General features: G+C 38.5%; 1 protein-coding gene across 11 annotated transcripts in view; it reads left to right on the top strand.

The window, feature by feature from the left end:
• The window catches only part of TRIP12 (thyroid hormone receptor interactor 12), a 136278-nt gene that overhangs the window by 106913 nt on the left and 15050 nt on the right, over window positions 1–14315 (top strand). For 6 of the 11 annotated variants that reach the window (XM_025889891.2, XM_025889923.2, XM_025889898.2 and 3 more), the window contains 11 exons: window positions 544–685; window positions 1775–1966; window positions 3250–3401; window positions 4917–5089; window positions 5485–5558; window positions 5641–5840; window positions 6633–6760; window positions 7828–7979; window positions 8651–8793; window positions 9880–10036; window positions 12011–12109. In XM_025889891.2, coding sequence (XP_025745676.1) covers window positions 544–685; window positions 1775–1966; window positions 3250–3401; window positions 4917–5089; window positions 5485–5558; window positions 5641–5840; window positions 6633–6760; window positions 7828–7979; window positions 8651–8793; window positions 9880–10036; window positions 12011–12109 — 1612 coding nt within the window. The remainder of the gene's footprint in view (window positions 1–543; window positions 686–1774; window positions 1967–3249; window positions 3402–4916; window positions 5090–5484; window positions 5559–5640; window positions 5841–6632; window positions 6761–7827; window positions 7980–8650; window positions 8794–9879; window positions 10037–12010; window positions 12110–14315) is intronic. The other 5 variants (XM_025889906.2, XM_025889913.2, XM_025889939.2 and 2 more) reach the window with 1 other exon arrangement.

A 14315-nucleotide genomic window follows, 5' to 3' on the forward strand; every position in this document is an offset into this window, starting at 1 on the left:
CCTTTTTTTAGTGGATTGGTTTAGTTGGTTGTTTTTCCGAATTTTGGTTAATAAAAAATAATTAAGCAAAAATATATCTAAAGCCATCAGAGTTTGTAATTTAAATAGCCAGGTCTCAGTTAATCACGCATCTAACAGGTGCATGTTTCTGGTCTATAGTTCTTTGCTTCAGCTCTTCAAGGAACACAGTAAAGGACAAAGCAGATATGTCTGTACCTAAGGAAGCAGCCATGTAAAGTTGCTTTCAGGCAAATACTTAAGGAAGAAATGATTGCCTGGTAGAGTTCCAAGAAGTTAGAACTTCTTGTGTATTCTTCATGTAATGATCTGAATTATATTTTAAGTACATGTGCATTTCTCTACTGCACCTTAGCCCATTTTCAAAATGACACTTAATTTGGTTCATCTGAATTTATTAATCTGGAAGCATAGGTGAAAAAGGGTTTTAAATGTAGCAGCTGTTTGCCTTTGATGTGCAGTTATAATTGAAATCCTTTCTATACACGGAGACTAAATTTAATATCTTGGTTTTCCTTCTTGCAGAGAAAAAATTAAAGGTTGGATTAAGGAACAGGCGCATAAGTTTGTAGAGCGTTACTTCAGTTCTGAGAACATGGATGGAAGCAACCCTGCACTGAATGTCCTTCAGAGACTTTGTGCTGCAACTGAACAACTCAACCTCCAGGTACCACGCAGGCTGCACCATGTTGGTCCTTCGTTGTCTCTTCTAGCATCTCTCTTGTCTTTCTGTCCTTCCCTTGATGACTCTGACTTTCCATGACTTGCTGTCCTAGATCACCTTTCTCGCCAGACATGTGCCTTTAACACTGACATTTCTGTAACTTGTCCCTTGGCTTTCGTGCTTCATTATTTTATCATTAACTATACTGGGAATCTCAGCTTTGACTTTCTTCTCTTCTCATCCCATATATACATATTTTTTAAAGAGTTTACTTAGAGAGTACATGCATGTGAGTGGCAGGAGGGGCAGAGCAGGAGGGAGAGAATCTCAAGCAAGACTCTGCTCGACCTCACGACCCTGAGATCATAATGTGAGCCCACATCAGGAGTCGGACGCTCAACTGAGTGAGCCACCCAGGCGATTGTCACATCCCATATTTCTTGACAAAAAAAGAGACTTGAGAAATGTCCCCCAAGTACATTTCAACATGGGTATTGGAGTTGATGTGACGGACCCTCCCTAACCCCTCACCATGTGGATCTGATAGTACTTGGAGAGGGAGATTGAATAAGCCCTTTATATTTCATCTGATTCTTAGCCTTTTTACATTTTTAATGCACTTTGAGAAATTCGAGTAGTACATGTTTTCCAGGAAATTGTCCATTTCATCCAGGTTTCAAATGTACTAATTTAAAGCCACACTTTATAGTCTTGTTTTATCTTCTCATTCTGGTATTCTAGCTCTTTACCCCTCAATTTGTATTCTCAATTCATTTTCTCTTTTGTTTATTTCTTTATATATCTTTTTTATTTATTGTTTCTTTATTTCTTTATTCAACGTTGGTTGAATGTGAGACTTTTCTTTTTTATGTTAGTAGTACGGATGCTGGTTTTCTTCCATGAAATACTAACATTTTTGACTATGCGTGTAAGATCATAGTTTCCAAGTTTCTACCAAGAATGTATCACTCCCCCCGCCTTCTTTTTTAAAGATGTTGAGAATATATTCAATTCCTTTTGGGGAAATGTGAACTGTGCATTTAGTGATTACTGTTTAAATCAATATAGAAATACTGTTCCCAACTCTTTCAGGTGGATGGTGGAGCTGAGTGCCTTGTAGAAATCCGTAGCATAGTCTCAGAGTCCGACGTTTCATCGTTTGAAATCCAGCATAGTGGATTCGTGAAGCAGCTGTTGCTTTATTTGACATCTAAAAGTGAAAAGGATGCTGTGAGCAGAGAGATCAGATTAAAGAGATTCCTTCATGTATTCTTTTCTTCCCCAGTAAGTTGTCTCTTAATGCTTCTCTATCATCTTATAGGAATCACTGGTCACTGATTTGTGTGTTTTTATCTCAGTAATTTCCATTAGATGCTGATCAAGATATTGAGGTCAAGTTTCTAGCTTCTGATACACAGTTGTATTTGGATTCCTTGGTCTTTTTTATATCGAATATACTAATAAAGCAACAGAAGGATGATTTGATGGCTCAGGTGCTACAGTTTCTATGGTCAAGTATCTTGAGTCTTTGTTTTTTTTCTGCAGGACCAGCCATTAATCGTAGTCTCTTACTTGTGAATGTATTTTATTCTCAATATTTGTTTTTAAACATGTTGTAGTTTACAATATATACATATAGGGAAATATGGTAAAATAGCTGTAGATACAAGAGAGAGTGAGCATATATGTTTCCATTTTGAATATAAAGTACAGTATTAACAGTTCTCTTTGAGAGTGTCAGTCACCACTTATAATCTGGATTGCAAGACCAGAAGACTCAGGGAGGCTCCCCTTCCTTCAGCCTCAGTGGGTGAGAGCAAGAATGTAACTACTCTTGGACACTGATGACTTAACATCATTCTACTTGTTCAAAACTACTTGAGAGAAGGCATCCTCTGGATCATTTGTGTAGTAGGACTAAGGGTATTTCTCCTGTGTGTTGGTGAAACTACTTCACCATGCCTTCCTTGCAGTGTTGGTAGGCATTTGAGCACCTACTATATTGTTATAACTTGGGCTTTGTAAAGTAGTTATTTGTTTGAGATACATTAGATGTGTAGCAATACAGGAAGTAGTTTTATGCCATGCTTAAGATTACGTACAGATCTATAATCTCTTACCTGAAACTTCTTGGGGCTGAAGGGGTTTCAAGTGTTCTACAATACAGTACAAATATATTACCTGATAATATTCCCAGTGGATTCTAAATAGCACTCCATACATACTAAATATTTTTGCAGGAAAGCATATGGATATTCCTACTCGGTACAGGTAAGTAAAGACTGCAGATGGCCTCGTGTCTGTCTGAGTCAGATCTCACCACCAATTACTTGTGTTTTCAAGCCTTTTGGACTTAGGAATTATGAATAAGGGATTGTGAGCCTATTACAAAAGGGAGTCTCTCTTTGAAATAACTTATATGGAAATAGTCATTCCAAACAGATATATCAAAAGAGATAATAGATGAATGGCTCTCTTTTGTAAAACTGCGTGTTAAATTTTCTTGTTGAGGAGTGTTCCATTTTCAAGAGGCCTTGCTTAACCTGTTGGTTTATTTATAACTTCAGCTTCCTGGAGAAGAGCCCATTGGAAGAGTAGAACCAGTGGGTAATGCACCTTTGTTGGCATTAGTTCACAAGATGAACAACTGCCTCAGCCAGATGGAGCAGTTTCCAGTCAAAGTACATGACTTCCCCAGTGGAAATGGGACTGGAGGCAGGTAAGGATCACTGCCTGTGCATACCCTTGCCGTTGGACCCTGCGCTTCATTTTGTTGAGGGAAAGCGGCAAGAGGTCTGGTAACCTCTTAAGCTGCCCAAAGACTGTTTGGTTATAATGACGGAAGAAAACCACTTTTTACCTTTAAAATCCCCCCATGTGTTTTAAATGTGATGTTTTGGAAATACATAAGCCAGTGACTGTGTTGACAAGCTGTAAGAGGCTTAGTGTTCCTTAAATTGATAAACTTTAATATATATTGCTTCTCCCTGTGAATTTTATAAATATGCATAATCAAATATTTGCGTTCTGTGCAATAATGTGATTTCCTGTGATGTAAGTGGTTATACCTTTGGTGGGTTTTAACAGATAAGTGTATATTTTGAAGTTTTCTTGTTTCATTGAAACTTATTTTCTCTGTATTAGTTTTACTGGACTCATGAAATGCTACAGAAAGAATGCACTGTGAAAGTTCATTATTGTATTTTACGGGATGTTTACAAAGTTTCTGGAATATTATGACTAGAAGCCTACAAAATAAGAAATTAGTTTCATTTTAAAATACACAATCTGATGTGTTTTGAAAACAGATTTTTTTATTGAATTAAAACTATGTATTATTGGACAGATGAAGGGATCTGTTGTGCTAAGGTTTTTTCTGGCTTTGAAAATTAATACAGAATGTGATAATCAGTTTTGATCATTATCCTGTCCTGGAAAATTTTATGAAATACAGGGGCATGCCTGAGAAAACCATGAAGTTTTTCATTTTAACCCAGATTTATATAAAATACGTATGTTTACGTATGTATATATCCTGTCTAATGGAATATTCTTTTCTATACTCCTATTTGCATGCCTTATGGAATCTTACAGATAACTGCATTTTAAGCGTGTCTGTGTCTCACTGTTGTCAGCCATTTCCAGGAATGAGCAATTAAATTAAAGATCATTACCAGGGTTAGACTGGCCTAGCTATCAAACTGCTTCATTCAAATGAATGTAGCAAAGTAAATTTTAAAGGTTACTTTTTAAAGTAATTTTGTAGCAGAAATGTTTGAAAGCAAAAAAGAGGGCTTTTTCCTTTGTTTTTAAAGCCATAGAATTTAGGCAGTGGCAAAATACTGCAGAAGTGAGCATGCTCAAGATGGTTGAGGAACTTTTAGTCTAGAGAAATAGTTAAATCTCAGTGGTGAGGATTTCTGCTCACATGGGTTTCCCCGTATGACCGAGATAGAATGATGATTTAATGTTTTCATATGCATGCATACACAGCGTCTGAGATAGAATGATGATTTATTAATGTTTTCATATGCATGCATACACACCCTCTTTTATTTTTAACTTTATAACAACTTTCACTAAATAACTTGAATTGCTGGCTTGACTGTTTGCATAACTAAGTGCTTATTTTGAGCCTTAAGAAAATGCAGTTTGTTTTGTCTTGCCTTTGTTTGAATAAAGTATGTTGATTTTGAAAATAATAGAATAACTTTTTTTCACAAATTATCTTGAGCTTTTCTCTCAACAGAGGATCACAGGCTTTAAAATTTTTCAACACACATCAGTTAAAATGCCAGTTACAAAGACATCCAGACTGTGCGAACGTGAAGCAGTGGAAAGGCGGGCCGGTCAAGATCGATCCCCTGGCTTTGGTACAAGCTATCGAGAGATACCTTGTAGTTAGAGGTACTTTCCCTATGTGTGTGTTTTGTGTTTATATGTACATTGGGCTGGGAATATTAGGGAATGTGGAAACGATTTCCCTGTCTATTGCTGCTTCTGTTAAAACCTAGCATTGGGAACTTGGGTTCCCATCATTCATTTTCTACATAGCCTGTGGAAACGTGATACACTTGGGAGGGGTTGATGGCTTACTTCAGTGATGCGTTCATTTATCTTGTTGGAACCTAATGTAGTAGAAATGGTGCTTTGTAGGTGACAATTTTCTTAGCTCTTTCTGCTTCATAGGTCACAGTTTAATATACATGTTTTTCTAAGAGTATGTTAGTTAACCAATACGCGTGGGCTTTTCTTTGCCATGGACAATTGCTAGGAGTTTAACAGCCTTCTTGGGTCCTCAGGGTATGGAAGAGTAAGAGAAGATGATGAAGACAGTGACGATGATGGCTCTGACGAGGAAATAGACGAGTCTCTGGTAAGGGTGCTATTCTCACCATGTTGTCATGCACACAGTTCAGGTCCTTGAGCTTAAATGGGTTTTGTTTTGCTTCATTCAGGCCGCTCAGTTCTTAAATTCCGGCAATGTAAGGCACAGGCTACAGTTCTACATTGGAGAGCATTTGCTACCGTATAATATGACCGTGTATCAGGCAGTCCGGCAGTTCAGTATCCAGGCCGAGGACGAGCGGGAGTCCACGGACGATGAGAGCAACCCTCTGGGGAGAGCTGGTATTTGGACAAAGACTCATACAATATGGCAAGTCTGAAACTGACGTCGTTTGCTTTGTCATCAGCTTCAATATGTTGTTTGTGTGTTTCAGAATTCATATTAATGGCTGGCTTACATAAGGAGAGGGGACCCAAATCCTACATTTTATTATTAAAAGCCACTTCAAATATTTTATCTGTGTACGTGAATGCATGCATGTGCACACATGTGTATGTGTGTATTTGCCTTCATTATGTCTCCTAGAAAACATGTGCTCGTGGGCAATAATCATAGTTTAAGTCAGCTCTTTAGATTCATTTCAGGTCTTAAGAGAAAAACGTCTCCAGAAAATTACATTCGTTTAGGTAATAAGCTTGGCATTTCTGTGCCCTTCGAGGCATTTGGATGCAGCTTTCTGCATTGTTTGTTAATGTCCACTACTTAGATTTAAAGAGAGCCAGTCTCCGGGGCACCTGGGTATGCCCCTGGGTAGCTCTGTCGGTTAAGCGCCGACTCTTGATCTCCGCTCAGGTCTTGATCTCAGTGTTGTGAGTTCAAGCCCCACGTTGGGCTCCACATAAAAAAATAAATAAAGAGAGCTGTTCTTCTGTGAACCACCCCCAGAGTTCCTCAGGTGGCCCCTCCTGGGACAGTGTACTCTTTGTGGTCTCTTCTCGAAACAGTGCCATTGGTAATTCACCAAATCCATAAGTAGGGAGAAACAGGATAGATCTCAGAGTTCTGGTAACTCTGGTGTCTGTGGGTCACACTTTGGCCCCTGTAGAATAGTATTTATTTTTAAAATCTACATTTAGTTTATATACTCTCCAATCAATTTAGGTACAAACCCGTGAGAGAGGATGAAGAAAGTAATAAAGATTGTGTTGGTGGTAAAAGAGGAAGAGCCCAAACAGCTCCAACAAAAACATCCCCTAGAAATGCAAAAAAGCACGATGAGTTATGGCATGGTAAGTTGGTACATCCATGGGAGGGAAAACAAATTGCCGCGGGGCAGTAGCCTTCTTGTGGAAGTTTTAAAGGAGTGACTTATATCTAGCAGTGAAACCCTTGGATATAATGTAGAAAAGATGAAATTACCGCAAATAAAAAATTTAGCACCTGCAAAATTAAATTTGGGAAGAAAATTGGGAAAAACTCATATTTGTTCCGTGAAAAATTTGTTTTCATGAAGGCTAAAACAAATTTAATTAGTAGAACACACTTACTAAAGAGACTGATCGTGGTCAGGCAGGCCCTTCACTTTTGTCATTTATAATAATCTAACAATTATAGGAGGAATGAAAAGTTTTGCCAGGATTATAGTAGTGTTTTGTTTTGTTTTTCATAAAACTAAGTTCTATTATAAAGGGTTTTTATTTTGAGGTTTTTATGTCTATGTTTTTGATGTTAAAAATTGCCCTTTCTTTTATGGTAGTGATAGTGTTGTGATTTTTAATTCCTAAAAGTAAATGGCAACAGTTTTAACCCATGACCCCCTGCCCAAGCTATTACTTAGTGAAATCTGAGAAGAGAAGAATCATAGATCCCCTTGGAAACTATCACAATCTCTCCTATCCTAAGCCTTGGATTAGATAACCAAATCTCTTCTAAGATTTACAGTTGGGAATATTTGTCTATTTTACATGGCCATTTTAAGCTGGATATAAAAATTAAAAATCCAGGGAATTTATATAAAACTGTGAACTTAAATTTAAATATTTTGTCTTTATTCTTCTCTGGCCGTTTTATTCTTAGCCGTTGGCTTCTGTTGAAAAGAAGAAAATGGGAAATGAGTCCATTTTTCTCCTTTACAGTGTATTTGGATATGGGAGGAAAGCAACATTTGCATAAGCCTGTATGATTTATGCGTAAGATAAAGGGAAAAATGTTCAAGCTATCAATACTCTAGAGGGATACCAAACTTTAGAGCCTCACAGCTTGTGGTTACTATTTTCGGGGTGATAGATGACACCAGCTCCTCGGCACAGCCTTTCTAACTTTGATCACACCTTACCTTTGATCTTTTGCCCTCTAGATGGAGTGTGCCCATCGGTATCAAATCCTTTAGAAGTTTACCTCATATCCACACCACCTGAAAATATAACTTTTGAAGACCCGTCATTAGATGTGATTCTCCTTTTAAGAGTTTTACATGCCATCAGTCGATACTGGTATTACTTGTATGATGTGAGTAATGTGGCCTGCTTATGGAGTTTCCCATTATATGTTGTGCATGGCACGTTACCTGTAGTTCTGTCAGTGGTTGATGAATTTTTGTTGTGCTAGAAACAGACCAAATGTTTCAGTTAAATGTAGGGATCATAGCCCAGTGAAATACAGCGTACTCACCAGTTGGAGCTTCTCCCCCACTTTTTGTTGCTGGCCTACATTCTTGGATTAGTGTTCTTCCTAGCTGTGACTTGTATCAAGTTAGGCTACAACATGAAGAACGAGTGTGAATTTATAGTTAAAATTCTTTCAGTACATTTAAGCAAAAGTTCATTTGTCTGAGTTGAACTATATGTTAAGTAAAAAGTCAGGTGAAAGTTGAATGCTACTTTTGACATTTATATAATATAGGGAAGAATGACAGAATTGACCTTGCACAACACATGAGCTGTCACATCAGTGATTGGGTCAGTACTAGTGGCCTGTAGGGGTTGTGGTATTTGAGCTATGCATTGTAGAAATTGTCGTTTAGGTTGAGACAGTCAAGTGAGAAGCTATATATTGTTATGTTGGGAACCAGGTGAAATCTAGGCACTCTGCATACATTTTTGGAGATAAAGAGTTAGTGAATATAATCCTAATGTTTTACTACATGTAGACCTTTTTTTTTTTTTTTTAACATTTTACAGAATGCAATGTGCAAGGAGATTATTCCAACTAGTGAATTTATTAACAGTAAGTTGACAGCAAAAGCAAATAGGCAGCTTCAAGATCCTTTAGTAATCATGACAGGAAACATCCCAACATGGCTTACTGAACTAGGAAAAACCTGGTAAGATGATCATTTCTGAAATAGTGGCTTGGGAGTGTGTTACTGTTGTGTTGGTCTTAATATATTTTGATTCAAAAACGGTCTTCGCTGAACCTATTTGAATGTGTTTAAATAACATATTTGATCACAGCTTGCTTAATATTTCGTGTAGCTAGCTATCTAGAGGAGGCGCCTCTAGCTGGGGTTAATATAAAATCTACTTGTGACAGTATGTGTCTATATATATATATGAAATAGGAAAGTATGCAAGGATATTTAAAGAGATTAAAATCCTCTGTCTTCATAAAGTTGGACTCCAAAGGTATAGTTGCTTGATTTTCTGAGCCTGTTTGGGTCCAGACTTAAATTCTCAGAGACTAGAACTGTACGGATCAATACAGTAGTCAGTAGCCACATACATCTATTTACATTTAGATCAAAGAAAATTAAGTAGATTAGAAATTAGTTTTTAGTCACATTAGCCACATCCTTATGTGGCTCCCCATGTGGGACAGAACAGATGGTAAATATTGGCATCACCACAGGAAGTGTCTTTAGCTGTTCTGTGTCAAGAACTTTCCTACATCAAGAGGCAGTAGAACCTAATATTACCGTGGAGTTCCTTCTTTGGAAATCAGGATGGCTGTTGGGCTGGTTTGAGTGACTTAGGAATGCCGGGGCTGGGAGGAAAATCATGAGCTAGTAAAGCCATTTTTATTATTTGTGTGTATGTGGTACGGGGATGGCTTGGCAGTGTCACGAAGCGGTGATCGTATTTTGAAAATAGGGTTTGCTAGACAGGTTATACTTCCTGAAGGTCTTTGGGTAGATTAAAGATCTTGAATAGACCTGATTTAAAGTATAGGATTTTTAATAGTTGAACTTCATATTTCACAGAGAAAAGCTACTTAATGCATTATTACTTGATCACTTAGAGATTTCATCAAGAATTACGAAATTTCTTCAAAATTAGTTTTTGCCTAGACCGTTTTTATTGGTTCTATTTATAATTCTTATTTCTGTATCATAGCAAAAGTTGTTTCTAATGTAGGGGTTTGTGTGGTTTCTGATTCTAATTCAGATAATCTGTGTTGCGTCTTTTTACAGCCCATTTTTCTTCCCTTTTGATACCCGGCAAATGCTTTTTTATGTAACTGCATTTGATCGGGACCGAGCAATGCAAAGATTACTTGATACCAACCCAGAAATCAACCAGTCTGATTCTCAAGATAGCAGAGTTGCACCTAGATTGGATAGAAAAAAAGTAAGTTTCTCCCCCAAAATATGTAAAGGTAAATTGCACCGAGCTTTTGACAGTAATGGGAACACTAGAGATGTGATGCATGGGAGCAGTGCCTGGTGGTGCAGAGCCGTCCCTCAGTCATAGCCGTCTCTCCGCTTGTCTGTCTTCTTCCCTGGAGCAGCCGGGCTTTCCTGTCAAGCTCTTGAAACCAGGCTGTCGGTGATTCTTCTTCATCCTGCAGTTAAGAGTCCTTTTTTCCCCCCGTTTCTGAAATAATTTCTACAGTTCTTTTTTTCTTAGTTGCCGTTAACTCTTGTGCCAAGAAAGAATCCTGTCTTCTCTCACCACGGTTTCTCTCTTTTTTTTTTTAATTAGGAACTCACACTGTAGCCTCCCTTTTATAATTGATCCTTTATGCAATAGGTAGAATTAACCAGATCCACTTTCTTCCCCTCACACATAACTGATCAGAGATGACCGAAACGAGATCCTTCAATTTTTCCACTAACTGAGCCAAAAACGCCAAATTCTCCTCTCTCACTGTCGTAGTGTGAAGCATCAAACTGAGCATCATAGTTAAGGAGCTGCACACTGGCTATCACAAGATGGTTTTGTTCATCTGACGTGTGTGTTCCCAGGACAAGTCGATGAATGCTGAAGTCTTTCTCTTCCGATCTGGTTACATCTGGAAGCCACTGTGCAGTTAGGCTAGGCCACTCCAGAGCATGGGTCATCACCAAATCGTAAAGAAAAGGGGTGTTCTTTTTCCATATTTTGTACTCCTCGTTGATCACACGTTCTTCTACTGCATCATCAAAGGCTGCTTCCTTGTCAGCCATGGAGGGCAGGCAAGCTGGGGGGATCCCAGGGTCGAGTGTTGCGGGAGGGGCGGGGAGGCTATGGGCGCTCACTCTGCACGCACGGCCTCTATTGTTTCCTGCTGCCCGAAACGAGATTCTTGATGGGATTCGCGGCTGGGGCCTAGTCATCCCCCGTGTTGCTGATATCAGCTTCCTGGGCTTCTCAACCTTGGCTCCACATTCAGAGCTATGACCGCCCCACTCTGAGCCATTCCAGCGGGGACCCCGTCCTCCATTTCTGACAGTGCACCGCCTTTTACTTCTGATGTCTTTGTTCATCTTGCTCTTTTGTGCTGAGGATTCTTACTCCAGTCTGTCTTTCCAAAACCTGTAACTCCAAGACTCCTGAGAGCCATTAGTAATGACATTAAAAGAGGGGTTAGAAGGAATGAGAAGCAAAACAAAAAAACCTTTAACACTTTTTGTCTGTTCTTCAAAGCCTTTCTATTTCTATCTTTATTTGTATCATTAGGATTGTGTCAGCGGTGGTGTTGGTAGAGTTTGGAAATCTAGCAGGACCTGTCTTGTCCCCATGAATCTCAGTAGTAGATGTTTGTAGTTGTGCTTGTAGGATCTCTGCAGGTCGGGGCCAGGAGGTGTCAGCTCACCTGTCTCACCTGCCACCCCCATACCCATCTCTCCGTATGTAACTGTAAATGTGCCCAGGGAGATGCCGTGCAGCTGCAGCTCTGACTTGCATTGCTGTCTGGCAAGGTTACAGAGAGCCTTTCTTCTCCACCTTGAACTTTCTGAACCTGCCATGGGCTCGATAATATTTACACTTAACTTCTGGCTTTGCTGTCCATGTTTGTAGCAACGCAGCTACTTCTTAAACTTTTCTGAGGTGTGCCTTTTATAGAAATAGTCTTGGGGAGTGTGGGTGGCTCAGCCAGTTCAGTGTCCAGCTCTTGGTTTTGGCGGGCTCCATGCTGGGCTTGGAGTCTGCTTGAGATTCTCTCTGTCCTTCTCCGTCTGCCCCTTCCTGCACTCTCGTGCGCACGCTCTCAAATTTTTTAAAAAATAGTCTTTTAACAGTTGGTTTTTGTTTTTGTTTTTTTTTGCACTGCGAGAAATGCCACCTGTTTATTATTAAAGTATAATCATCGTTTCCTCACATTTGTACTTTGTTTTTTAGCGTACTGTGAACAGAGAGGAGCTGCTAAAGCAAGCGGAGTCTGTGATGCAAGATCTGGGTAGCTCCCGGGCCATGTTAGAAATCCAGTATGAAAATGAGGTGAGCGCATGAGTGTGGATGGTTTTCGACTTAATTTGTGCCTTCAATAAGAATTCATTGGTCCTCTGAAATTCTAAAAGACAATTGGGAAATTTATCTAGAAACTGGAGATTTGCTCTGTTTTGGATGATCTTGGAAGGTCGAAGCTCTCCAGTTTCCAAGATTTAAGTTGTATAGGAAAAGACGGGGTTTTTTCTTGCATAAGAGCAAACGTTTGTGTAATTGTTAGGTTGATAAAGTGAAAGGGTGTTTTAAGCATACCATTCAAAATGTTTGAACTGCTTTTAAAAAAATCACAGATATAACCTGTATAAAAGATGCATACTTATAACACGTACAGTTCTAGTTGTACAAATTGTAATGTCCTGATGTATTCGGTCTGGAATCACTACCACATCAAGATCAAGAAAAAAATCCCATCACCACAAACTGCTCTCTTAGACCACTCTGTGGTTCGCACCCCCACCTGCACCCCCAGACAACTGGTAGTCTATTTTTTGTCCTGTAGTTTTGTCTTTGTTACAAATGCCGTAGGAGGTGGAATCCTACAGTATGTAGCCATCTGTGTTACTCTTCTAGCTCTTGGTATAATGCTTTTGAGATTCATCCATGCTGTTGCAGGTATCGTTTGTTTCCTTTTATCACAAATAATAAGAGTCTGTTGTATGGATACTTCAGGAAATGGTTCATCACCAGGTGATGCACATTTTAGTTTCCAGATTTTGACACTTACATGAATAATGCTGCTCTGAACCTTTGGGTACAAGTCTTTGTATAGACATATATTTTTATTTGTCTTAGGTAAATTCTTCAGGGATGAATTGCTATGTTACTTAGTAAGATATGTTTTTCCTTTATGAGAAACACCAAACTGTTTTCCCAGTAGCTTTGTCATTTCCCCTTCCCACCAGTGATGGAGCTTGTGAGTTTCAGTTGCTTGCCATGCTCACCAGCCCTCAGGTCTTATCTTTTTAATTTGGGGAATTCCAGGGGGTTTACAGTGGTATCTCATTGTGTTCTATCTGCATTTTTCTGATTGTTTTACTAACCATTCATATATCTTCTCTGGAGAAGTGTCCACCCACGTTTCCATCATCGTGTTTTTTTATGATTAAGTTGTTAAGAGTTCTTTATTACTCTGGATGCAAGTTCTTTATGAAATAAGTGATTGCAAATATTTTCTTCCAGTCTGTGGTTCATCTTTCAGTTTCCTCATGAAATGTCTTTGGAAGAGCAGAAGTTTTTAATTTTGTTGAAATCCAATTTATCAAAAGATTTTTTTTCTGGTTTGTGCTTTTTTTTATCCCAGGAAATTTTCCCCTCACCCTTGGTTTTCAGAGATTTTTTTCCCTCATGTGTTTTTCTAGAAGTTTTATAGTTTGGCTCTCATACTGAAGCCTATAATCCATTTTTAATTATATATAGCATAAAGTAAGGGGTTAAGGATATTTTTCCTTTTTTCTAAATATAGGCTGTTTCATTTTTCCAGCACCGTTTGTTTGAAAAGGCATACTTCTCCCATATTGAATGACCTTGGCACCTCTTTTTGAAAACGAGTCGATTGTGAATATTTGGATCTGTTTCTGGATTTTCTGTTTTTTTTATTAATCTATACTGTCTTGATTACTATATCTTTATAGTTAGTCTTGAAGGCAGGTAGTGTGAGTCCTCCCAACTTTTTTTTGTCAAAGTTGTGGTTATTCCCCATTCCCTAGTATTTCCATGTAAATTTTAGAATCAGCTTGTCAGTATCTACAGAAATTCTCACGGGATATTGATTGGGATTGTGTTGAATTTTGGTCAGTTTGGGAGAAAATTGACATATATTGTAGTTCTTACACCATGTAGACTTCCATCTTTCTCTTGCAGTTTCACTTATTAAGTCTAGAGAGGTCTTCCATGTGCATATTTTGTTAAGTTTCTCCCCAAAATTTCATGTTTTGTGATGATGTTGAAAAGGATACTCTCCTTATTTTAGTTTGTAGAAATAGTTGATTTTTTTAAATCTTGACCTTATTTTATGTGACCTTGATAATGATTAGTTCTAATAACTTTTTAATAGATCATTTAGGATTATTGCAGAACCCAGGTTTGGGAAACTTCCTGTAAAGGGCTGGATAGTAAACATTCAGGGGTTGTGGGCCCTACAGTCTTCCCCGCAACTACTCCATTTTGCCTTTGTTGTACAAGCAGGAAAGTGGCCATA

The sequence above is a fragment of the Callorhinus ursinus genome, unplaced genomic scaffold (genome assembly GCF_003265705.2).
Source record: "Callorhinus ursinus isolate GAN/ISIS: 27379988/994484 unplaced genomic scaffold, GSC_fseal_2.0 scaffold2, whole genome shotgun sequence".
In the NCBI taxonomy this organism is placed as follows: domain Eukaryota; kingdom Metazoa; phylum Chordata; class Mammalia; order Carnivora; family Otariidae; genus Callorhinus; species Callorhinus ursinus.